Source organism: Heloderma suspectum, chromosome 1 (genome assembly GCF_057233095.1).
Source record: "Heloderma suspectum isolate Gila_16-S chromosome 1, 16-S_ref, whole genome shotgun sequence".
NCBI lineage: Eukaryota > Metazoa > Chordata > Lepidosauria > Squamata > Helodermatidae > Heloderma > Heloderma suspectum.
Genome location: NC_139458.1, coordinates 340,940,798 through 340,966,075, shown reverse-complemented (window position 1 = coordinate 340,966,075; position 25,278 = coordinate 340,940,798). Strand labels below are relative to the sequence as shown.

Genomic DNA, 25,278 nt, shown 5'->3' with positions numbered 1-25,278 from the left:
TCAGGAGAGGCGCCACAGCGGCCTCTGTAGAGTTTCACTGTTCGACACTGATAGCACATATTTTCTCTTCGTCAATGGCAAGAAAGCATGATTTTGTTGAGAACAGTGCTTGCTTTGGGTAGCTAAATGTTCTTAAAATAGAACTCAGTAGCAGGTGGCAATGTGTGTCACAAGAATGGAAGTACGCAACAACTGATAGACGATGGTACAGTTCTGTACAACACACCCCAGATGTATATATTTGTACGTGGGATACATAGTCCAGGTTTGAGGTTGCAAGTAGCTGGTCTGGAATGTGTGTCTCAGCACTGGTGGAACCTACAGATCAAATAGTTATTTGTATTTGAGTAGAACCACTACGACAGTAAACAAAAGGAAGTCACTGAAAAGTTTACTTCACAAGGCATAGATTCGAAAATAAATGTTGCATAGAACTTACTGCTGGCCTTTCAAAACTGAGAAGCAAAAAACAAATAAGGTGCAATTTCCGAGTTACAAATGCAGTGGTGTCATGGTAAATTTTAAAATGCAAGTGCTCTCACAACATTGCCTATAGCCATATCCTCAGCAAGAGTCCCAAAATTCAGGCAGCTGTGTTGATTCATATCAACAAACCAGTTCTAGCAATTTTTATCTCCACCAGGAGCAGGTTCTTTTTAAACCTAATAGATCTTAATTGCCCGTTCAAGGAAAAGTGATCCCAAAATAGTTTGCGTTACAAAAGGGATAGCTCACAAGAATGACCTGGTTCACAGGTCATGACAGCCCATGGGCTAAATAGCCCATGGGCTGTCGTACGTGTATGGGAGAGAGCAGATGTGCTGTCAGCACTGGGTTGTTTATGGGTGAAACAACTCTGCAGTTAACCCATGGCTTGTTGTTGGGTTAAACGCTGGGTTATTTAGGCCACAAACAACCCAGCGCTCCAGGTTCAGATGACACACTAAGCAACCTATGATGGAGCCAATTGTGGGTTGCTAAGGAACAGCAGAAGCGTCAGGTGCGCTGCAGGCAGCACATCCACTCTCTCCTTCTCATGCATGACAGCCCATGGGTTGTTTAACCCATGGGCTGCCTTGTTGTGTGAACTGGCCCAATATTTTGTTGCTGGGAAAATTCATTCCCCCACCCACCCAGCTACTGTGAGGACTGCAGCTAAGCTGAGAGGGAACACAGCAGGCTGAGGAGGATAGCAGATGATGTCAGCCCCCCGCTAAATAAAAAGTCCCAGCGGTTCAAGGCTACAAGCCCTATCTCCACTGCTACAAATGTCTGTATGTCTCACACTGATCCTAGTTTTGTCTGAAGTATACTCTCTGTGAAAACGGCCTTCATATACTTCTTTCATTACTTCCTTCAGGGAAAGAAGCTACCCTGCTGATGCAACATTTGAGCAAGCTAAATACACCAGAAGAGAAGCTGGACATTTTATTTAAGAAGTATGCTGAACTGGTTAGTATACCAGCTATGGAGCTTTGGGTGGGGGAAGAAGAAAACTGCTTTAAAACATGTCCTCTCTGATGTAGGGCAAGAGTGGGTAGAAGGCAGGTTGGGATCGACTGCTGGATCTTGGGGTGATTTGCAATAGATCATCTGGCTCCCACTGTTTTAAAAACAGTAACAGATAAAAGGCTTCCCTCCATGCAAAATTAGGCTGTTCTAATGAAGAAAGCATGGTGGGGGTGGGGACAAGACATGAATAATTTGTATTCAAAAGGACTGTGAGCTCAGTTTAAAAACATAAAAACAAATTATTGGATTGAGCATGTTCTTGCAGGCACCCTGGTCCTTAACTCTAAGTCTACAGAAGCCCCCCTGAGCCACCATTTTGTATCAGGCTCTGGTTGGTGGATCTTAACGTAGACCAGTCAGGCCAGAGGTCTGCCCACACTGGTATAGGGTTGTCGGGATGCAACCTGGTAGCTCACAATGCCTGGAGGGCACAACTCCCCTAATCCCTGACCATTGGCCATGCGGGCTGGTGATTATGGGAGATGTAGTCCAGAACATCTGGAGTACAGGTTGCCCACCCCTGTACTATACCTTTTAATGATTCCTTCTGAAGCAAAGAAGAGGCAATCAGAGTTTTTCCCTGCCTGGTTCACACACCCCCTCCCCCCAGTCCTCTCCCACTACCTGACCTTTAGTCATCAGGAGTCCTGCTTGAGTAAGCAGCTGGAAGAGGGAGGTGTAGATGAAGTCATGGAGGAAACACATAATGGACAGGAGAAAAGCTTCAGCCACTGCATCTCCTGGATCATCCGGGGTCTTAAACGGTGTAGCATTAATTTCCAGGTCGCAGCCTAGTAAACCTAGCTCCAACGCTTGCATCTCCATGCAGCCTGTATCCAGAATACTTTCCAGGGCTGAACTGGGATGAGGGAGGGGGCAGGAAATAGAATGTAGGATAAAATGTTTCACAGGCGATAGCAAAAAACATGGAGAGTTGATGTGGCAGAACATTTACAATGTACGTGATAAACGTCCAACCGACTTTGATAAACGTGGACAGTAATAAATGGAGAAACATGTTCTGACCGTCCACACAAAGCTTTCCAGACCACAACTGAGGTTACCATTTTTCCTTCTGCATGAGTTAAACTTACTTTAGAAAAAAATTAAGACAGCCAACTATAAACCTCAAACCACCTATTCCGAAATGCGTCACTACAGTATCAAGTTACAGTGACCATGCCTGGATCTGACCCCATATTTCCTTTGGCCAGCATCTATTTAATTTGGAGCAATTTCTGTTGGAGCTATCGGCTTTAAGTAATGCTTGAGTTAGGGATGTTGGAGAAATCTGCAATGGATTCAAATGAGTTTGGATTTCTATGAATCCAGCTCATGGATTCCTCAGTGAACTGGCTTTTCCAGGTTGCACGAACTTGGGGACAATTTTTTTTTAACTTTCTAGACTTATACACAAATTTAGTCATTCAAAAATACAAATAATAAGGAAAGCAATTCTTCCCATAGGCTAAAGCATGAAAATATGGGTTTTGGCAGAATTTGCTCATTTTCACTTTTTCTCACTTTGAGGGTGATTCGCATTAACTAATGCACATTTGCACAAGTGTGCATTAGCGCACATGCAAATTAGTACAAGTAGAATGAAATTCTTCTACAAAATGAAGAACAAGTACAAGTAGAATGAAATTCTCCTACAAAAAAATTATTCTGTCAATGAGTAGATAACGGAATGAAAGATGCTAGATAATCTGAGAAATGCAGATGGAATGGATTTAACAAAATCCATACATCCCCAGCTTGAGTGAAAGCCTACTTTTCCAGGGGATTTCTTTAGTCAGAGATAACTGTAGCATGCTGTGCCCAGGATGGCACCTGGGGGTGGCAGCATATTAAAGGCACTGTGGCTGGGCTGAGAAGGAGAAGGTAAAGGGACCTAGTGAAGACCTCAGCCCTGATGTCATGGATAGAGCTACCAACTTTTCAAACCAGTTTCTGTCCTTTGCCTTTTAACACCAGTTTTATGTACATCCATTAGTCAGTGATACTGCTTATCTCTCTGAGCTTGGTATACAGAAATCAGCCCTAAAGGTACAAAGCTGTCAGCCAGGACTTTTTTTTTCCTCCAGGGCAATTGGCAGCCATTGTCATGGGCCTCATCTAAGAGTCAGCCTTTCTAGAGGTAAAGATCTCTGTTTCCTAACAACTGCAGTTATAGTGCAATGCTGTGCATGTCTACTCCACAGTTCAGTGGGGCTTTCTCTCAAGAAAGAGGATCGCAGCCTCGCTGGCCTTATTTTGCTGGGAAATCGTGATTTATCAGGAATGGGAGCACTTGCTGGGATGACATCATCTGGGTGGATGTTTGGACATGTTTGTGGTCCACCTGAGAGGAGGTGTTGAGGCAAATTCTAATTCAATCATAAATTACAAAATTCCTGAAATCACATGAATCTTTTTAACACAATAAAACACAAGTTGTATATTGGGAACACAATATACAATTCCTGTTCATCATCATCATCATCATCATCATCACATGTTTAATGTGACGTTTCCTGTAGACTGAGAAAACTGCTCCTTATTCACATCCCCCCATGGACTGTCCAGATCTAAAGCTGCAAATCTGTTGTGCAGCTTAACAGCAGGGACAAAATAGTCCTCAGCTGCTACTACAAATCTCTCCAGTTAGCTCTGTTTGGCCTTTGGACACCTGTGCAAAGCCTGTGGGGACCTTTCACAATGCTTGGTTCTCATCAAACTGATTTTGAGCTTCTCTGCATTAAAGAAAAATCCCACAAACTTACCAGGGCATCATCTTCCGAAGTCTATGCGGGTTTGCAATGGGCACAATACACACACTTCCCCCCATGTTGTTTTTCCCAGTCCCTTTGTGGGCACACTCCATGTTTCATTTATTCAACCAGTAGGCAGCACTGCAAGATTTCTGAAATATTGCGCGATTCTTGAATTATGCCACCTATTTGATGCGGCTTTTGCCAGAGGTTTTTTTGTTGTTACCGTATTTTCGGCAGTTTTAAATGGCAGAATAAACCTAAAAAATGAGAGAGGCATTTGAGGTTGATGACGTCATGAAAAGGACCCATGAACTTCCGTGAGTGAACAGTCACAAGCACACAATAAATATCTCGTGAGTAAAAATGCCCTTTAATTAAGACAAGTGCAGAGACACACCAAAAAAGCCTAATGCTGCTTTCTCCATGAAAAAAAACAACTGCCACAAAGTATACCCTTAAATTCAATTGCCCAAATCACCTGCAAGTTGCCACCATGTGCCAAGGCATGGCCTGGGGCTCACAAAGATATAAAGGGTAGCCCAGCAACCTCAGCTAGGTGGAAAGCCACCAAAATGCCACCCTTCCAGCTACTGTAGCAGTGAGGGTCTAATTCTTCAAGGGGCAAGAAAGGGAACAAGAAAAGCAGCTTCCAGCAAAGCACAGCCTGGAGATTGCAAAGATATAAAGTAAATTATGCTGAAAAGTGAATAAACCCACATCTACCCTTGGATTTTTTTTTCTTTTTAAGGGGTATATTGTTTCTTAAAAAAACAAATATAAATACACATTTTACACATAAGTATATAGCTAAGAGTGGTAAGTGAAAACATTTCATTTTGCTCTAGAAGAGAATATTTATTGATCAACAATGACTTATGAGTCATGGGGGATATGCATTAAAAATGTGTGTATCCTTTTGCTTGCCTTTTTATTTCATTGTTTCAGGTTGCAGTCCTGCGCACAATTTTATCTGGGAGTAGAACCCGCTGACCTTAATGGAACTTCAGAGTAGTATACACGGAATGTGCTGACAGTCTCTTTAATATCCTCTTTTTAGGGTAGTGAAATTTTCCAAGTCATGTGAATAAATTTCAGGTGAAATATTAGCCCACCCCTTCTGTGATTTTACATTACTGAATGATGAATTGTATCACAAATTAAGATTATAGCAATAATCCCATTCCACAAGAATCCAATTATTGTTCCAGTTTTTAAAATGGCAAGTATCATACTACCAAAATGATGACACAGAATTAAAAACGTGGGCCAGGAAATCCAAAGACAAAAAACATTTAAGTAGTGCTTCCTCCTTCACCTGTGACTGGGATTTTTTCAAAAGGTCTGCATGGGAGACTTTGCCCATTAATTTTGTCAATAAAATAAGTTGTACAATTAATGCAAAACAATCACCAGTTTTCATAAAAAAAGGTAAAGGTGTCCCCAACCAGTCGTGTCCGACTCTAGGGTGCGGTGCTCATCCCCGTTTCTAAGCCGAAGAGCCAGCGCTGTCCGAAGACGCTTCCATGGTCATGTGGCCGGCATGACTGAACACCGAGGTGCACGGAACGCTGTTACCTTTCCCGCCGAGGCGGTACCTATTTATCTACCTGCAATTTCTTGCTTTCGAACTGCTAGGTTGGCAGAAGCTGGGACTGAAGACGGGAGCTCACTCCGTCATGCAGCACTCGGGTCTCGAACTGCTGACCTCCCGACCTTCCAGTCTGCAGTTCAGCATCTTAACCACTAAGCCACCGCAGCCCCAGTTTTCATACAATCATTAAAAAATAAGTTAAGTTTTGCAAACCAAAACTCCTTTTCCTTTTAAAGAGGTTGCTGTTTTGCCTATTTATTTTTTCTCCATGTACTTTTAGCTGGAGGAACATCGTACTGAACAGAAAAAGCTAAAATATCTGCAGAAAAGACAGTCCCAGCTCGTGAAGGAGAAGGACCAGTTGCAGAGTGAACACAGCAGAGCCATCCTTGCCCGAAGCAAATTGGAGAGTCTTTGTAGGGAGCTCCAAAGACACAACAGAACCCTGAAGGTGAGGCTGATATTACCTACAGTAATAAACTGTCCTGATCCCCAATTCAAGAAACCTGGTAATTGTTGTTCTATGAAGCAGCTACACTTCTTCATCAAAGGATTCTAAATATTCTCAAGATGCTACAGTTCAGCGATCTTTGAAATAAGCCATAACACAATTTCAAACCAGTTTAAATATATTGTTATGGTTGATGGCCTAGGATTCTTTTCTTAAGAAACAGGTAAGTTAAGTAACAAAAGGCCAGTTTAAATCATTAAAATCAGATTTCCCATTGATACTTCATATAAGTCCTAAACAATGCTACAAATACAACGATTAAGCCATTTTAATTTACAGCTAAACATAGTATTATTTACACTGCTTTTTTTTACAATCAGGCTTTGCATTCATTTGTTGCATTTGAAAGTGTGCAAAACTTTTATATATTTGCCTATAGAGGGGAAGTCTCCAGCTAACATATTCCCATATACAGTCTTCCTTGCAACCAGTGGCCATGATGGTTTGTGTAGTTATGTACAGGAATATAGGAACCTGCACACTAGACAATTTCATCGTCTTCTTTCTGCTTCAGTCTGCCTTGACCCAGTCCTGCCCCTCACAAAAACAAAGGAGCAAATAAAAAAGAAGTGCCCGTGACTGATAGATCAAAGTAATATCTCTTATAGTTACTGGGAGGACTAGAGCACTTCATTTTCATCGGGTGAAAATAAAATGCCTGTGTTTGGTAGGTAGAGTGGAAGTATTCATATTTTGAAAAATGATCAGATCAGTTCTTCATTTATATAGAAAAGTCTCTTTTCTATATAAATAGAATCTGTATCTGGCAGAAGCCTTTGATTCAGATTAGATATTCATTAGGAGTAACATGCTTAGGATCAGATTACAGAATTTAACCAAGTTATTAAATTTAGTATTTATATTTTTTTTAATGAAATCAATTTTAAATAAAAACCAATACAACGATCGATTTTTAGCCAACTTGTTCCAAACCCAGTTTTCACTACCCCTGAAACTTTTTCCTATTTGAAGGGGAGGAAAGCACAATAGTATAGTGTAGATGAGTTCTAAAGGGACCTCCTGATGAAGAATGTTTTGACTGGCAGGTCTGCTGATTAAGTGCACCCGATTCCCACAAGTCACATGAAGACTGATCTGATTCTCTGTTGATTGGTGATTTGATCCTGTTCCAGAATAGCAACTCTCTCTCTCTCTCTCTCTCTCTCTGTCACACACACACACACACACACCCCTCCACAGTAGCTGGCATCTGCTTATCATCATCATCGCATTACTTTTTCTCTCCCTTTTAAGTGTTTTAGCAGTAAAGGAATGGAAGAGGGAGCTGTGATCTGGCTGCAGTATAAAGGTTTGTTTGCACTGCAAGGCTATGCCCATGCAGGGTTCTGGAGGCCCTCGGGTACACCTGTGTGAATATGACAGATAAAGGGAGTACAGAAATGGGCACGGTCTGTACACAGAGCCGGCGTCACAGGTAGGCATGGTTGTTCACCTTCCCAGCAGGGCCCACTGATGAGCCTCCTGGTGTTGGAACTTAGGCTACTCTGCTATCTATCCCCAGTGCAGTTCTTTGCTTAGTCGCTAGTGATTAGTATCTGTAAGAGTCATAAAGGAATAAAGCCCAAGCTGTCAGGAGGGCCCTAGCTGCCTCTTACAGTCCCCTCCAATAGCCAGCTCAGGACACAGATGACGAGGATTCTTTCCAAGGCTTTAGACAGCAGAGTAGCCTAAGCTCCAGGTAAGGCAGTTGGTCCCCGTTTGAAGGAGAACCGCGGGGAGATTCTGAACTTATGGGCTATGGAGAGATCCTCCCTCTTACCCTTGGGTCCTTGGAACGTGACCGTTGTTTTTGCGCCAAACGAGCGGAGTGCCTCCTTTCAGCGCCCTCCATCTGTCGCCGCTCCCTGCATCTGCGCAAGCCCCCCTCCAGCACTCTCTCACTGCCAGGGTCACTATCTCTCTCAGGAATGCAGGCAGGAGAAATCTCTGTCATCTGCTGTGCTTGTGAGAGATAAGTGAGCTCCTCTCCCACGGATTGCTGTTCTTCCTCAGAATCAGAACTGCTCTGGAGCTCTATGGGCTCAGTTTCCACCCTGACAGTGTCGCTCTGTGATGCCCCTTCACTCCTCCCCGTTCCTTCACGGCTGCGCAGTTACAGAGGCACGGAGAAGCATGCTCCTTTCTTCAACCACACCTTCGCAGCTTCGTATCTTCACAATGGCTGCCTTAGAGGCAAGGGCCGGGGTGGGGGGTGTCAGGGGAGTAGAAGGTCCAGGACCAACTTCGCTCTAGCCACCATTTTGGAATGAAGGATAGGCACATACCTCTCATGAGCACACACCTTAGCATGTGCGAACCATCGTGAGAGTCTCGGGCTGGAGAACTGCCAAACAGTTGGCATGGTAATGGAGGAGCAGACCACCCACATTTTACCTAATGAGGAACAGACAGACACAAAATACAAAACAGCCACTCCACTGCCCTCTACACAAGGAGGATGATATGGACGTAATGGAGGGGTGGAGCTATCCACCTCAGACATAGAGGTTATATGCACTTTGAATGCCTGAAGAGGGCTTTCGTTGCCGCGCGCGCGTGCGCACACACACACACACACACACACACACACACCACCATCCATGTGGTGGCAGCAATTACATGTTACAGCACTGTGGAGTGAACTTATCCAAATGTGGCTCCCATGATGCTTCTAGAAAGTCTAAAGGGGCACTATCTGCAAACTTATAAATAATACAGCTGCTATTTCTTAAATAGAAAAGACCATGTCCTTCAAGGAAAGTGCTGATTCTGCTTGCTCTAAACTTTTTTCCCCCTTTTTTTGCAAAAGAGCCTATTGGCAGCTTTTAAAAAGCCACTTTCCCCCCACAGAAACAAGAAAACACACATCCAGCAGATCACTCAAATTAAATAGCCATAACATACCATACTAACAACTTTTCTTAAAAACAGACTTGCGGCAGCATGGGGAGGGTAAGGCACTCATGCCAAAGCCCATGCATTCTTGCTGGGAAGGAAAGGCCACCGAGCTCAATAGGACTTCTGCCAAGTTAAGTGTGCAGTAGCATTGTTTTAGCATATATTTGTGTTTGTGCTTCCCTTTACCACAAATGAAGTTGTTGATCACAGTCATAGATAACTCTCTTCTTATAATTTATTTTTCTGTGTTGAAAGTAACATATACCGGGGGGGGGGGGGGGATAATCATCTTGAGTTTAAGTTACTAGGTTAGAGGTCTGAGGAGACTTTATTCAGTTACTATCTTTGTTACACCTGTAAAGCTTTATTTGTGTTGTCAATCCAGATTTAACTGCTTTTCAAGACTGCTGTCTCATTACGGCTCGTTATGTAGCATATATATACGGTGCATTCCTCTTTCTGGACCCACTGATGAGAACTCCATTTGCTCCACCACAAAAGTGAACCATGGATGCGGATGTGATCCACTTCATCCGTGGCAGCCCTGTTGTTTTGATCTTAGAAGCTGATGCAAACTGAAATGAAAGCAGCAGCATCCTAAGCTGGATAAGGACAGGACTACATGCTTGTTTCACTTATGTACTGAGAGAAAAGAAGCTAGGAAACTTGCATGGGGAACAGACAGGTTTGGGGGATTGTGAGAGTGTTTGAGGGAAGGCAGAGTAAAGTACATGGAAGCATTTCTGAAGAAAGAAAGCAGATTTCAAGGTAAAAGGGCAGAATTAAAGGAATCTGCCTGAGAACAAAGCCAACTGGAAAAACCTATAGGGAAAGGAGCAACGTTTGGGCTTAGAAAGAGCTAAGGGAGGGAATGGAAGGGAAATGGTTGGAGAGAGAACACAGTCAGCCACAGAGAAGAGTTGTCCTATGCAGGCAGTCACTTGCAATACACGATCGGTTAAGCTGGGCAAGACGCAGGCGAGAGAACAGATGTACCACTGACTCCTCAAAATACAACGGTCTTCCACATTTCTGCTACACAGGCATAGCTGCGACCTTTTCCTAGGAGCCAGAGCCAGCAATTCTGTTGGGCCTCTTGCGCTGTGGAATGGCAAGGGGCAATGAGTAGGGATGTCAGAGAATTCCGCATGAATTTTAAATGAGATCGAATTCTGACAAATCCGGTCTGTGGAATCCTCCTCAGAATGGGGCGGCCTGGTCGAACCGAACCGGAGCTCACGCAGACCCCTTTTTTTTGTCCGCCGAACAGCGGATTTTATGAAAATAATCCCGAAAAGAAATCCGTAAATCAGAAATGGAAGAAGAACGCGAACAGCTTTACCCTTTTTACAATAATAAATAGGCATTTTCCCTGTGACCTGAGGCTTACGGAGAGCGACAGCGGGCACACAAAAAGGATTTTTCGGTGGTACTTATGGAATTATTTCTGTAAGTTCAGGGAGCCAAAAAAAACTCAGGGGAATCCGGGGCATGCAGACAGCGGAACGGGGTGGCCCTCGGCAAGGATTCCAGGGGGAGGAACGGATCGCCTCCCCCCCCCCCCGTGGATTCCCCACCGGAACAGACAGTAGGGAATCTGTACATCCCTAGCAATGAGCCATTGACACAATTGCTCTTGAACACCCTCTTCAGGAGCTATTGTGTCAGCGCCAGCTATTCTCTTGCTGCAGCCCATGCTGAGAGAATCTTGTCTAGAATGAGCTTCAGTTTATTAGCCCTCATCCAGACCACTGTTACAGCAAAACAGAGCTGCATGTCATCAGCATACCGATGACGATGCACTCGGAAACTCCTGATGACCCCACTTAACAGTTTCATGTAGATGTTAAATCGCCTGGGGGACAAAACTAACCCTTGAGGAACCCCATACTAGAGAACCCACTTTCTGAAACAATATTGAGGTCTGAGAGCTTGAAAAAGGTGTAAGAGGGTTAAAGAGGTTAAAAAGAGTAAAACTGGCTCATACTTTTTCCTTCCATCTGGCTTAAGCAGGAAGGCTAAAATTGAGATGAAGCATTCCTTAGTGGGTACTTGGCTGTTGCCCTGAGGAGAGGTCTGCAGTTTTGCAAGTGTTATCCGAGGGGTCCTTGGGTTAGGCTGGAGACAAAAAACCGTGCTTGCAAAAGGTCACATACACAGTTCTGCCTGGAACAGGCTTAACCTGTCTTTGCCTAATGGCGATAATTCTCCTGTGCTTTTCCAGGCTGGAATGGGCGCTCTCTTTACAATCATAGAGCATTTCTAATCAAGGCTGTTAACCCACTGTATCTTCTTCCAGTTTTGTCAGAGAATTAAGATCCTACACAAAGAGTTTTTCCTTTCCTGTTTTTCCATTCTTTCTGCTAGATAAGCTCTAGGTGGCCCTGTGGTAAAATGGAATAATGCAATTACGCTAGCATGGACTTCTGCTTTGTTAAAACGTTTTAATTAGCAGGGACTCTGATGTCATCTGCCACCCCCCTCAGAATTCCCTGTTCCCTCTGAGCTTAGCTGAGATCCTCACTGTAGCTGTGGAGGGAATAAATTTTCCAAGCAACAATATGTTGTTCCATGTTGGAATGCAAAGTCTTTGGGATGACTTGGTCTGGAATGGGAAATTAAGACCTATTCGCTTTACCGAAGACGTGCTCCTGGTGGAGATGAAAACTCCTAGAACTGGCTTGTTGATATGGATCGACAAAGCTGCCTGAAATTTTTGGACTGCCTTTGGAGACTGTCACAATGAGCTCCTGCATTTCCAAATTTACCACTACACCAGTGTGTGTGTGTGTGTGTGTGTGTGTGTGTGTGTGTGTGTGTAGATCAATCCAGCTGAGTGTGTGGACGTTTCTGTTGGAACGGGAGGGGGGAGATATAATGAAGGAGCTTAGGGAAGGCTAATGGGTAATGTTGGGGTGCTAAGGGAGTGTGCAAAGGGGCTGCTTAAATGAGAAGGGAACTGTCCATGAGGGCTGAGCTGAGAGGGTGAGGCTTCCATAGAGTATCATATTCTGAAAACCTAAAATGTTTATGTTTGAGTGAGTGAGTGAATAAGATGTTAACACCCCTGCATTTTTTCTCAGACGTCCACTTGAAATACTCCTGCCTTACTCTCAGCTGCACTGTTTTTGGATCCCAGTTGAAGGCGGTGTAGCTTACAGGGTTGTACAATCTTAGAAGAGGCGTGGCTGTGAGGGGCCATGGCTGTGACTGCCACGAAGGGACCCTGCACTTCTGAATTTGCCACTACACTACTGCATGTAGCCATCAAGAAATTAAATTTTGGAAAGCCTTGTCCTTCTTTAGAAATTCCTTTTTTATATAGCGTGTGTGTGTGTGTGTGTGTGTGTGTGTAAAATGTTTAATTTAATTTAATTGCTGTTAGATATCCCAAGCCCTCAAATGAAAGCCAGAGACACAGCTGAGTACATAAATAACCCTTCCCAACTCTATCCCCGGGCTGGCCTTCTTTTTTTCTTCTTTTACCGTGGAAAAACAGGAGACACAATCCTTGAAACAGCCTCCAGTCCCCTATTCTGCCCTTCTATTCCAGACAGAACAAAACCCCAAATCCACCACATGTGACATCTCCGTCACTTTATAAGGCTGCCAGCAGCCATCTAGCATGTGGATGCTCATTATGTTCTATGGAAATAAAATCATTCTAATACTTTAAATATTACATTACAGGAGGAGACACTTCAGCGGGCAAGAGAGGAAGAGGAGAAAAGGAAGGAGATCACGAATCATTTCCAGGGCACACTGAATGATATACAGGCACAGATTGAGCAGCAAAGTGAGAGGAACATGAAGTTGTGCCAGGAGAACACTGAGCTGGCAGAGAAATTAAAAAGCATCATAGATCAGTATGAAGTCAGAGAGGAGGTGAGAGCAATGTGACCTCTGAACACACACACACACACACTGCATAAGGCTAACGCTTTTACAATCCACTGCTGTGTGATCTCCAGTGCTCTGTTTATTCATTCCTTTTGCAATTGTAGGCAACCTTTTTAGTTAAAAAAAAAAACAATATAGGTATTATATACATTCAGTAATCATTTTAAATTCACTACAAATACATTTCAAAGGGAGCGATAACAAATCTGTAAAACAAGAACCCTTCTCACGTTATGTGCTAGGTTTTGTAGCACAAATGTGTGGCTTATTAATTTAATTCCTTATTATTTTTATTGTGTTTATTATTACATTTATATGCTGCCTTTTTTCCTCTTGCAAGGAACCCAAGGCAGCTTATATGGTCCTTCTCCTCTCCATATTATCCCCACAACAACCCTGTGAGTTAGGTTCTGCTGAAAGTCAGTGACTGGCCCAAAGTCACCCAGTGAGCTTCATGGCTGAGTGGGAACTAGAACGTGGATCTCCCAAGTCACAGTCCAACACTCTAACCTCTACACCACACAGTCTGTCATTATGTTTAATGAGGTATACTCATGGTATTTACATCATAATAAATAAGCTTAAAATCGAAATCTACTTTCACTGGCACTGCTTGTATGTAAGATAAGTATGCAGTAATAATTTTGGAATACCTTTTGGTGTGTGTGTGTGTGTGTGTGTGTGTGTCTGTGCGCACGCGCACGCATACACACACACACACACCAAAAGGTATTTCAAAATCCTATGCATGTTTACTCAGAAGTAACTGTTCCATGAGGCTCGCTCCCAGGTAAGTACTCATAGGGACTGCAGGCCATAAAGCTGTAACCAGCTGGGTGTCCTTCTGCCAGTAGAACAGATACCACTGATGGACTGAACTTCCCCTTCCTCCCTGCGGTCCCCCATGTGTGCCCCAATTCTGCTCTGGAAGGTTGGGTGACTCAACACGGGGGGGGGGGGGGCTCCCATTATGCAAGCAGAAGTCCACGTAACATTGGAGTTAGTCCTTACTGGTATATTATAGCCATTTTTCCCATGTATTTGACTGTGCCAATATGACAATCACTGAATCAAAAAATAAAATATGTTATTACCTCCCTTTTTTTCTTCCAGCACCTTGATAAGATATTTAAGCACAGGGAGCTTCAGCAGAAATTGGTGGATGCCAAGCTGGAACAGTCACAGGAAGTGATGAAAGAAGCAGAGGATCGACATCAGCGAGAGAAGGAATATGTATTTATCTCTTTAGTTTTTAATGCATAGGCCAAGATCACCTGTAAAATACAATCTTCACATTTTAGTCTTCCTAGGTCTCAACTGAGACACAAGGGGCTCCAGTGGTCTCCAATCCTAGCACTGATAAGGTCCACCCTGGTTTATCTATATCAATACTGAAACATCTGCTGCTCCCATGAAAAATTGTATTAATTTAGCACAATGATGAAGATAATGGTGATGATTACATTTATATCCTACCTTTTTCCTCTTGCAAGGAACCCAAGGCAGCTCACATGCCCCCCCTTCATTTTATCCTCACAACAGTCCTGTGAGGTAGGTTAGGCTGAGAGTCAGTAACTGGCCCAGAGTCACCCAGTGGGCTTCATGGCCAAATGGGAACTAGAGAACCCAGATCTCCTGAATCCCAGTCCAACACTCTAACTACTACACCACACTGGCTCTCACACTGATATCCAACCTTTTCTCCAAGGAGCTCCAAGGATACACATATGGTTATCCAACTTTGTGCTCACAGCTGCCTTGTGATGTATATTAGGCTGAGATAGTAAATGGCCTGAGATCACCCAGTGAGCTCCATGCCAGAGAGATCATTTGGACCCAGATCTCCCAAGTCCAAGCCCTGTACTCACTGTACCACACTATGGCTCTGTACACAGGGACACTTGGAAATAACAGCAATCATGACATGAAGCTTTCAAAGGCCAACAAACACTGGGCAGTTTGAATGTCTCTAGTTCAGTCTCACGCTCCCCAGATATGCTGGATTTCAATTCCTCCCCACACCCATAATTCCCATCCAGCTGGGAAGATGGGGAGTTCCGACACATCTAGAGGGTACCAGCCTGCCCTAGTTCCATAAAGTGTTCCCTGAACCCTGATTCTTCCTCCTAGAATGCCGTATGCATTTTGGGTCTATTAGACAGGCTCGCAGGCAGAGTTCTCTGGAATTCTGGCTAGGATAAGATCAAGGACTGGATCCCTTAACAACACTATAGGCACCTATTTTGTGACAAGTGTACAATGGAAATATTTAAACCAGGCATGGGGAACATGTGCCCCTCCAGATGATGTTGGACTCCAGCTCCCATCAGCCTCGGAACATAGCCAAGGGTCGGGGATTATGGAGTTGTAGTCCAACAACATCTGGAGAGTCCCACCCCTGATTAAATGGACCTTGATTTCCAGGAACCCACAAATGTTTTAGATTTCCTTCAGCACTTCGTTCCCTTTAGTGTACTCAAAATCTAATGCTCAGGTCCTCTCTTGATTTCAAAGGGCAAACTGCTTTTGCTCTCAACCTGCTAAAGCAAGGGCTATATTCCCATCCTGCTTTTATTTCTTTTTTGGCAACAGCAATAGAATAGCTCTGCTGCCTCCTGGTGGCCTAGAGAAGCAGTTTTGCTTCCTCTTGAGAATGAGAAATGATGAGCCCGGCTTGCTTACTGGCTCTTTGTCAAATTAGTGCAACTGAGGAAACAATATTGGTCATATTGCGAAAATGTTCCGTGTCATGCTCTTATTCTTATAACTTAAACATTTTCCCAGTGATGCACACCCCCTTTTGTCCAGTTTTGTTTTGCTGGATTTCAAGAATACTATTTACATCTGATTTCACAGTACACGATTGGCCACTGGTCTTAGCTGTTGAACCAGGGATGCTCCCGCATCAGGATCTGCCCCAATTCCCCTAACAGGCCCTGATTCATAACCTAAAACTCTACTCAGATTAGTATCAGCACAGACAGGCCTTGTGCTAGCACTGATGGTCAGCATTGCTGTCTGCCCCTAGGATCAGGTCCAGTGTTACATGAGCACACACTCACATACATGCATCCCCACAGAGGCACTGCCGCTGCCAGCCCACCTCCTGTAATACCATGAAGCCGTTACTTCAGGCAGACCCCTTGTTCCAGTGTAATTTCACAGCCCCATCTTATGGTATCATTTTAAAAAATGGCTGGGGAGAAAAGCCATTTTTAAGTTTTTTTCTAACCTTCATGCCAGCAGATTTTGCCTTTATAGCACAGAGCTATCACAGAATACCAGAGAGGATGGGTGATGCAGCCACAGCATCAGAGAGCCCAAGAAGGTGCAAGAGTTGTGTGCCACAGTAGACAGAAGCAAGCTATCCTGTTATTCACATGGCTGCAACAGTGTCGTGATAGCCTGGTTGTTTAGTGACTCTGGGCACAATTTCAGATCCTAAACAGTGAGACTTGAGATTGTATGTTCATGAATGGATTGTTCACTGGCAGGGCTGAACGGTAGGAAGCATCGGGCACCCATCAAGGGCCCATGCCTCAACAGGGGTCCACTGACAAGAGCCCCTGGACTTGCTTCTCCTCTTCACCATTGCAACCTGTTTGTTCACCTGCCTCTCGCTCTCGTCCAGACAACAGTGGTGGTGAGAAGGAGGAGCCAGAGATGCCACTGCCTGCTTGCTTTCCAGACTTCTGCCCGTCAAGCAGGCAAGTGGTGGCAATGATGAGAAAGAGGATGAGGTGCAATAGCAGCAAAAGTGACAATGGTGGTGAGAATACAGACTCATTGGGGGTGGGGGCCCACTGAGGGTATCTTGCCCAAGGACCCTCAAAAACATGGAACTCGCACTGTTCACTGGCTGTCTGAATCCAACTAGACCATGAGGACAGAATTATATGTCATAACACACACAAAACTGTGGCCAAAACCAGCAGCCACATGTTGAACTACCTTTCCACCTTCACAATGTATGTGTTTCTGGGCCAAACTAAATGTTCTGCTATTGTAAATTTGGTCCCGTTTAACCTCAGAATCAATCAGAAACAAGGTGTCCCATCTATCTCCCATAATTTCATGTGTCTGGGGAACGTGTCTGGCATCATTACGAACAGGCTGCTTTGAAATGTCCCAACATATGACCCAAATTCTACCATCTGGGCGTGCTATCTTGATTGACGCATTTCTCTTTGTTATATTTTCTTTGAACTCCCCGTCGTCTTTGGCCATTTTTGGTCATATCCACCCAAACACCTCCTCCTAGTTGTCGCTCATGCTCAGGGCTACACTTCCCCGCCCAACTCACATCGAGTAGGAACATTCTCTTATCAGCAGGTGTACACCACGAGAAGTCAAAACAGTACTTTTCCTCCTCTCAGTAGGCATCTGAGCATGCTCAGTTCTGCTGTTCATCTCATTTAGACACTCTGCCAGCACGTCGTGACCTTGAGCAAGCTCTGTGAAGCCACTTGTAAAGACTGCTGCATTTTTTCCCCTTCTTCAAAGACAGTCCTGAAAAATCTCAGAGTCTGTTAGTGAAATAACATCATTTGGTATAGAATCAAACTTCACAGCCTTCTCGGCCAGGGATCAAGAGTTTGGAATATAAAAGTGGTTATGAGCCTGGGGTCTACTAGGGGCTCTTCTTGTAGGCCTCTCCCAGATTAAATCAGCCATCTTTACTCTTTGTTAACCCTTTTTAGTACCAGATTAACAGTTATGTATTTCCTTACTCTTGTGCAAATGAGCATGGCCCTGATTCAGATCAGGGCCATAAATCCAGGAGCAGGTGTTGGGGCTTCCCCCCACCTGTTTTTCCCCTGAAATTCCACAACCCACCCCCTGTGTGCAGGGGGTCTAAACAAGAAAAAAGGCCACAAGCTCTTACACAAGAGTAAGGAAAACTATCACACATAGCTACACTAGGCGTGATTGGCAGAATGTTCAGTTTGGCCCTTACTCCATGTCGAGACATCGTCATGCTGTGTGTTTGCCCAGAGCCAATGATGTGGCATGAAAGGAAAGATGTCAGGACACAAGTATGTCGTATTGTACATTACAGGGGAGAGGAACTTGACACAAGGCTACCATTTTCAGTGGCAGCCCTGTTGTTCCTTGTAATGTGTAGTTTTGCCCTGAAGCCTCCAAGGGGCTTGGCAGTTACCACAATTCCCTGTTCCTAGCCCGCTGGCGAGCCTCATGACTGACTGACAGGCTCTGTATGAGCCCGTGTTCCCTACAGCTGCAGTGGCTATTAGAAATGCAGATGAATATTGGGCTCCGGTCTCGAATTAGAATCTCACTTTGGCCTGTGTTTAGTAAATTCACATGTCTTCACATTAGCCCCAGAGGGCCTTGGTGGAGCAAGGAAAATGCTTGTTTGTGGGTATAAGAAGTTTGAACTGCAAATCTTTTCCAAAGCGGTTACCTATTCAATTAGACTTTCAGTTTGGATAGGGAAGTTCAGGAAGAGGTAGAGGGAGTGAGAATGGTCCCTCTGAGGCCACACTAAGCTGGCTTCAAGCCACCGGTGCATCTTAACAAGATTCTTTGGAAAGAGCAACCTGTATGTGTAAAAACTGCATTCAGTAGTCATGTATTCTTTATGACTTGGTTTCTCCTTCCTTGTTTCTGCTTCATAGTTTATTAATAAAAATACCGATATTGGCATCTGGCTAACCCATTTGGGTTTTTAAACTTACGCCAGTCTGTATATTTGTGTTCAAAAACAAAATCTGCTAATTGAAAACACTGCTTTGAGCTTTTATTACCAGGTAACTCATCGGTTTTAATCAGTCTTTAGGAATAAGGCAGGTCAGTTATAGGACATCAATGAGACCAGAAATAAAAGCTCGTTAGTGAGCCACAATAGACTACCTGCAGATATTTCTGCCTCATTGTTTCTGTTTGCTTATGTATCTGACATGAGTCTTCTTCAGTATCCCACCTGAAATGTGTGACAATGCAGGCCTGATGAAATTTTAAGCAGAGTCGAAGTCCAGCGTGTTTAATGACTAGCCTGAAACCTGACTTAGCCCTTGGGCTATAGAGTTTTGTTTTGTAGCAGTAAACATAACCAACCTGTAATTCCCCCAAAGGATTTTATTTTAATCTCTGCTGTTCCTCTGATGAAAGGAGACGGTAACAAAAACTAGCATTTTGAAAATCGTGTGAAAAGCTCTTGTGTATGTAGCTTACTTGCGTTGCTTTGGGATTTACTTTTGAAAAATGCCAGACTTTACAAGTAGCCCAATTTCCAGGGGCTTTTGGTTTGAAACGAAGTGCAACTTTCACATTGTTTGCTTGTTTTTAAATTCCAAACCCAGCTACTCAACCAAGCTGCAGAGTGGAAACTACAGGCAAAAATGCTGAAGGAACAAGAGACGGTTCTCCAGGCTCAGGTGAAGTAGGACCGTTGACTGCATGGTGTGCTTTCACTGTATTTCATGTGTTCCTGTAGCCCAGGGGTGGGGAAATTAATTCCAGTGGGGGGCTGGATGACCCCTCACCCAGCCTTCTGTGGGCCAAATGACATCAGGGCTCCCCTGATGTCATTTGGTCCCTGGCCTACATGCTGGGCCAATGATCCAGCCAGAACGCAGCTTTGCCGTGCCAACCACTGCACCAGCTGGATGATACATCCGTCACCTTGGCCAGGGCAGCTTTGCCTGCATCATACGTTCTATTGTTGGGTGAGGACCCAGGGCTGGAAGAGCCAAGCCGACTGGGCACCTCCTTTGTACACCATCCTAACTGGGCTGGCAAGCCACGCACAAAGGGAAGGGGCTCAGCCAGTGTTTGTGGGAGCTTCTTCTGCTTGGAATGCAAAAGCAAGAGCGATACGCACTCAGCCAGTGATGGCAGGAGCTTCTGCAAGCTGTGTTCAGAGATAAGAAGAGTTTCCCCTGCTTGCTGCTTGCCCTCTCAACTGTGAGGGGGAACCACATGCAGGGGAATCCACTTGCTATCTCTATCACTAATCGGACATTAGAAGGGGGCTTCTCTCCCCACTTCCTTCCCAAGCCCTCAGTACCCCCAGGCCAGGGCACAGGGCTTGGGGAAAGTCTCACAGAAGGCGCTCAAGTCTCCATGGATCAGATGGGGAACTTCTGCAGGCAAGATTAGGTCCACTGGCAGCATTAGGCCCATGGCCCAGAGGTTCCCCACTCTGGTTATAGCCAATATATACTTGTCTTTCACATCCCATTAAAGCTCATCACCTGCAGGCATACAGCAGAATTATGTACCATATTAAACACTTTGGAAATATTTGCATGGAGCAGTCCATTACATATGTTACATGTTAAGAGGTGAGTGGAACCAACACATTTGTAACCACAGATGAGCAGAGATGGATTAATATTATCAGTGATATTGTGTTACTCCCTGTTGGATGTATCTTCCATTTTCACCTTTCACTGGTGAGAATTTCCAAGCATCCCTTAGTGCAGGCATGCTGGCCGGGGATAATGGGGGATCCTCCACATCTAGAGGACACCAGATTGAGGAAGGCTGCCTTAGTGGCTTCTTCCATTGCCTTCAGTGTCCAAGACCACTGATTCTTGTCTTCATTTCATATATTGCAAATTACCTTAGTTACTTTTACTTTCTAAGGAGAGGAGAAAATTCCATAACTTAACTTTTGTTTCATGTTTTACAATAAATAGGTGAAAATGTGAACATACTATTAGACTTTTTCATTTAATAAATTGATCCATTTTAATGGTGTAGGACTACACTACATTCAATACTGGCAAAAGTGATAACAGTTTATTTGACAGAAGGCCACCCATGCTAAGTTAGATACTCTATTCTGGTGGCAAAATAGCAGAAGTGAAAGAGGAACTGGATTTTATGGGATATCGAAAGGAGAATTGGGAAGATACTCTAACTGTAATATGGAAAGCTATCTTTTGCCCTGACCACATGAGGTCTCTCAGTCTGTATCTAGTTTCACAGCCTTGAACATTACCCTCACCTATTTAAGCATTTTAAAGCTACTTTGAGGGCCAAAAATCTGTTCTTTTAAAACAGAATCCTGGTATTTTCAAGAAAGTGCTGAATATGCTATATATCCTGCTGGAAGGCAAATTCCATGGTATGCGTTATGACTGCAACTATGCTGTAAATTCACATTCCTACCTCAGTCTCTAACCGCTCCTTCTGCCTGTAGCCCCCCACACACAGAGATATAAACAGAGCCAGCCATGTGACACATAAGTACTTTGCCACACTGAAACTCAAATGCAGAATTTCTTTTTACGGAGTTACTCAAGTTCCACACGCAATGGCTTTAAAGATTAGACCAGTACGCAATGCTGTGGAGCTTAGTCCCAGAGAAGCAATAATAGGTGGTGGGATCTAGGAAAGAAGGGCTGCAGGGGAAAATGGAAAAGAGAAGAATAGGAAAAGCAAAAGTAGACAACAGAGTTCAGAATCAGAAGAAAGCATGAAATGTAAAGGTGGGGAATTGAAGAAATAAATTTGTTTGCTGAAATGGAAAATCATCAGAGAAGCAAAGGAATGAGGAAATAAACAGCGAGATAATACAGAATAAGCTGAAGAACAGATAATACAACCACCTGAATTATTTGTACACACAGGGGACCATGTTTCCTTCTGGTGGTAATAAAAAATGCAGGCTGACAGAGTTAAATAAGTTGCTGGAGTGGGTAGGTTTGTTTGTTTTTTAGAGAGCTGAGGCAGTTTGAAAAAACATCACTGTTCAAGATGTGTACACCCATCTTGCTTTTGGCTCTGATAAACAGGATGCAGGGGTTTGTATTGTTGTTTTTTAAAAAAAAAATGCCTTCGAAACCTGTCTGGGCCAACCTGAGGACAAAAGCAACAACTGTGTACAACAAGGGCAACACTTCCTCTTTCATACAACATCCAACTCTCTCTTTAAAATGGTTGTCTGTCTCCATCTTAGTGGAACTCCCGTTGTCATTATGTGAACCTCATGGATTAGCAGAGATATGCAAACTGTTAGCGTAGGCGGACACATACATTTTCCTGAAACTTGAAGTGGAATAGGGCAGGGGCAAATTGCCACCCAGTGATAAAGCCAGACCATTTTTGACCTCTAATTCAAATGTCCCAAGTGGATGCAGTTACCACTGGCTACTTTCCAAATAACTGGCCTGATTTTACTCCATATAAATAAAGCACTGATAACAATTATTTGCCTAAAAGGTGTGTTTTGTCTTATTATTTTTGGTTTTGAGATCCTTAGACAAAAAATATTCTATTCAGGATATCAAATTATTTGCTAAAGGTTATTGGCTTGGGTCCTAAGATAAGTGAACCTTTCTAAGGAAAGGGCCTTTTCAGTAGAGGCACCCCAGTTATGGACCTACTTTCCCCGAAAGGTTTGCCTGGGGCCATCTTTATGGTCTTTTCGGCACCAGGTGAAGACCTTTTTATTTATCCTGTCCTTTTAAAGTAACTGAGAATCTGGGCCTCTCAGCTTTAAATATGTTTTAATTGTGTTTTAGTTTCAATTGTTTGTATTCTTTTACATTGTATTAATGTTGCATTCGTTCTGTAAGCCACCTGGGGGGTGTCTCCACCAGTGATTTACTCCAAGTCAGCTGCATGTTGAAGTTGTTAGGGATAGATGATGCTGTGGCCATCCAGCAGCCACCCCAGAGCTTATCAGGGGGAAACCAGATTCCTGAGACTGCTTAAAGCCAGATTCTTTTCTTCAAGTCGGGTTCTCTCCGGTATAGTTGCTGTGTCCCCCAACCCCCACATTTAGCTCGGGTATGCCCAGGGGTGTGCCTTTCACTGTCAAGGGGTGTTTCCTGTCTCTTGTCCTGTGTTTCCCAGCACAGACCAATTAGTGTCTACTCAGAAGTAACTCCCATTGTGCTCAGTGATGCTTTCCCCCCAAATGTGCACGTCAGGAACAACTATTTCACCCCGTTAAAGCAATCCAGCACACCAATGAATTAGAAGGCTTGGGGCTGGTTGTGAGGCTTGTCTCACAAATGCACACATTAAAAGCAACTATTTTGCCTCTCTGTTAAAGTGATCCAGCACACCAACGGGTTAGGGGCTTGGGGCTGGTTGTGAGGCTTCACACCTTCTGTGTAGAGATTCTGCGGTTAGAAAGGGGGCTGGTTTTCCATCCCTGTGTGACTCCCCTTTCCCAGCACAAGCATATGTGTATCTGCTCGGAAGTAACTCCCATTGTGCTGAATGAGGCTTGCCCTCTGAACGCCCACATCAGAATTTACAGAGATCCCCCTGAATTGAATACAGAGTTTAAAGCACTGATTCCCTGAAGCCTCTAAAGCGCTTTACTGAACCTGCGATTCTTGGTGACTTGGTTTATTGCCTTCGGAAGTAACTACTTCACACCTTCATTATAGAGATCCTGTGGTTAGAAAGGGGGCTGGTTTCCTATCCCTGTGTTCCCCCCCCTTTCCCAGCACAAGCATATGTGTGTCTACTCAGAAGTAACTCCCATTGTGCTCAATGAGGCATGCTCCTGAAACGCAGGTGCATCTGGAGATTCCAGGGAAAGGAGAAAGGAGGGGAAAGCCAGGGGGGGGGGGGAGAAGCCTCTCTTATTGGTTTAGCAGCCCCTGCCAGTCAGATGATGTTCACTCCAACCCCCACTCCCACGAGGAAGTATGTTCTGTGAAGCGATTTTTACTGGTGTGGAGCACTCACTCATGGAGCCCTGCATGGGCCAAAGCGCAGCAAAGTTGATTCCTTTTTAAAAATCCGGTACTCCTTCATTTGCTTCTCCTTCCGTTGTCATGGAAACATGGTCCCAGAGAGCTTATGTTATGGGACAGCTACATAAATATAATAATTAACTGTTGAATAAATAAAGTTAAGGAAGTTCACGGAAGGAATGTTTCCTGTCCCTTCCTCCCTCAGAGGCTCCTCGCACCACATTCCACATTACTCAGAAGCCCCCCAACCCTTGCTGATGCTCTGGAGGGTTTGTCAGGGGATGTAAGTGGCTGCAAGGGAGAGGAAGGGATCTGAAACTTTCTTTCTGTGAACGCTCTTAAGTTGACTTATCTTAAGATCCAAGCCCAGATTTGACTGATCCCCTCCTCCCCCAGCAACACCCCACATTGTTCAGGAGGGGCCTTGATCCTCCAGATGGCTTTGGAGGGTGGGGTGCAGGTGGCTGCAATTGGGAGGAAGGGCTGGTAAATTTTCCTTCTGTGAACCCCCTCAAGGGTGCAATCCTATGCATGTTTAGACAGAAAAAAGTCCTACGAGTCCCAGCAGATGCTCGAAGTTGTAGGACTTTTTTCTGTCTAAACATCCATAGGATTGCACCCAAAGTTATCTTAGGATCCAAGCCAATGCCTTTCCCTTTTACTCACTTCCTGCAATCATCTGAAGGTTTGGAAGTTCGCCATTATCATCATGAAACTATGAATGTGAAATTGACCCTAATTTCTTCCTGTCAATGCAGCTCACTCTCTATTCTGAACGATTTGAGGAATTTCAGAAAACACTGACAAAAAGCAATGAGGTGTTTGCCAGCTTCAAGCAAGAGATGGATAAGGTGAGTTATGCATTACATCTCAAAATTCTATTCTTGAGGCTTTCCATGTCGGTAGAGGCCACTGAATTTCCTTCAGGATTGTTTAGCTTTGGTTATTAAGATTTTTCTGTTATGGAAACAATTTAAAAACTAGCTTCATTTCTTTGTGAGATGTTCTCTTAAGAGCCAAACACAGGAAAATATTGTTTTGATATTCTACATATTTATGATCCATTGGTCATTTAGTAACAAAACTGGATCATCTTTGTTTCAGACTTCTTCTTTCTTTCATCCCCTCAAGGTTCTGAGGTAAACTTGATCATGAGCTGCCCAATTCAAATAACCAAGGATTCAAATTGTGGAGCTGTTCTGGACTATACCAACTCACTTTTTGTTTGGGTGGGGACTATATGTTTAAATGCTCCCCCTCCCATCCTCCCTCAGGTTTCAATGTTTTGGTAAAGTGTGGGATTTTCTCATTGCTGAAAAGATTTCACACCAAATTAAAGTTAGACTGGGCTAAACCAGAGGGTTCTGCTTATCCGAGGTCCATTCATTGAGTATGCCAGAGATCTTGATGGATCAGCAGCAAATT

At 44.0% G+C, this 25,278-nt stretch overlaps 2 protein-coding genes across 2 annotated transcripts in view; one reads left to right on the top strand and one right to left on the bottom strand.

Annotated features, from left to right (window-relative positions):
- Positions 1 to 25,278, bottom strand: part of HECA (HECA ribonucleoprotein granule regulator) — an 88,015-nt gene that overhangs the window by 6,284 nt on the left and 56,453 nt on the right. The window contains exon 7 of the mRNA XM_084827701.1: positions 1 to 25,278. This exon is cut by the window's left edge and continues 6,284 nt beyond it. Within this exon, the coding sequence (XP_084683827.1) occupies positions 25,237 to 25,278 (42 nt within the window). The 3' untranslated portion in view covers positions 1 to 25,236.
- TXLNB (taxilin beta) overlaps positions 1 to 25,278 on the top strand; it is a 40,500-nt gene that overhangs the window by 9,217 nt on the left and 6,005 nt on the right. Inside the window, exons 3-8 of the mRNA XM_084827711.1 lie at positions 1,361 to 1,452; positions 6,140 to 6,310; positions 12,959 to 13,153; positions 14,282 to 14,401; positions 19,492 to 19,566; positions 24,612 to 24,704. Of these exons, the coding sequence (XP_084683837.1) occupies positions 1,361 to 1,452; positions 6,140 to 6,310; positions 12,959 to 13,153; positions 14,282 to 14,401; positions 19,492 to 19,566; positions 24,612 to 24,704 (746 nt within the window). The remainder of the gene's footprint in view (positions 1 to 1,360; positions 1,453 to 6,139; positions 6,311 to 12,958; positions 13,154 to 14,281; positions 14,402 to 19,491; positions 19,567 to 24,611; positions 24,705 to 25,278) is intronic.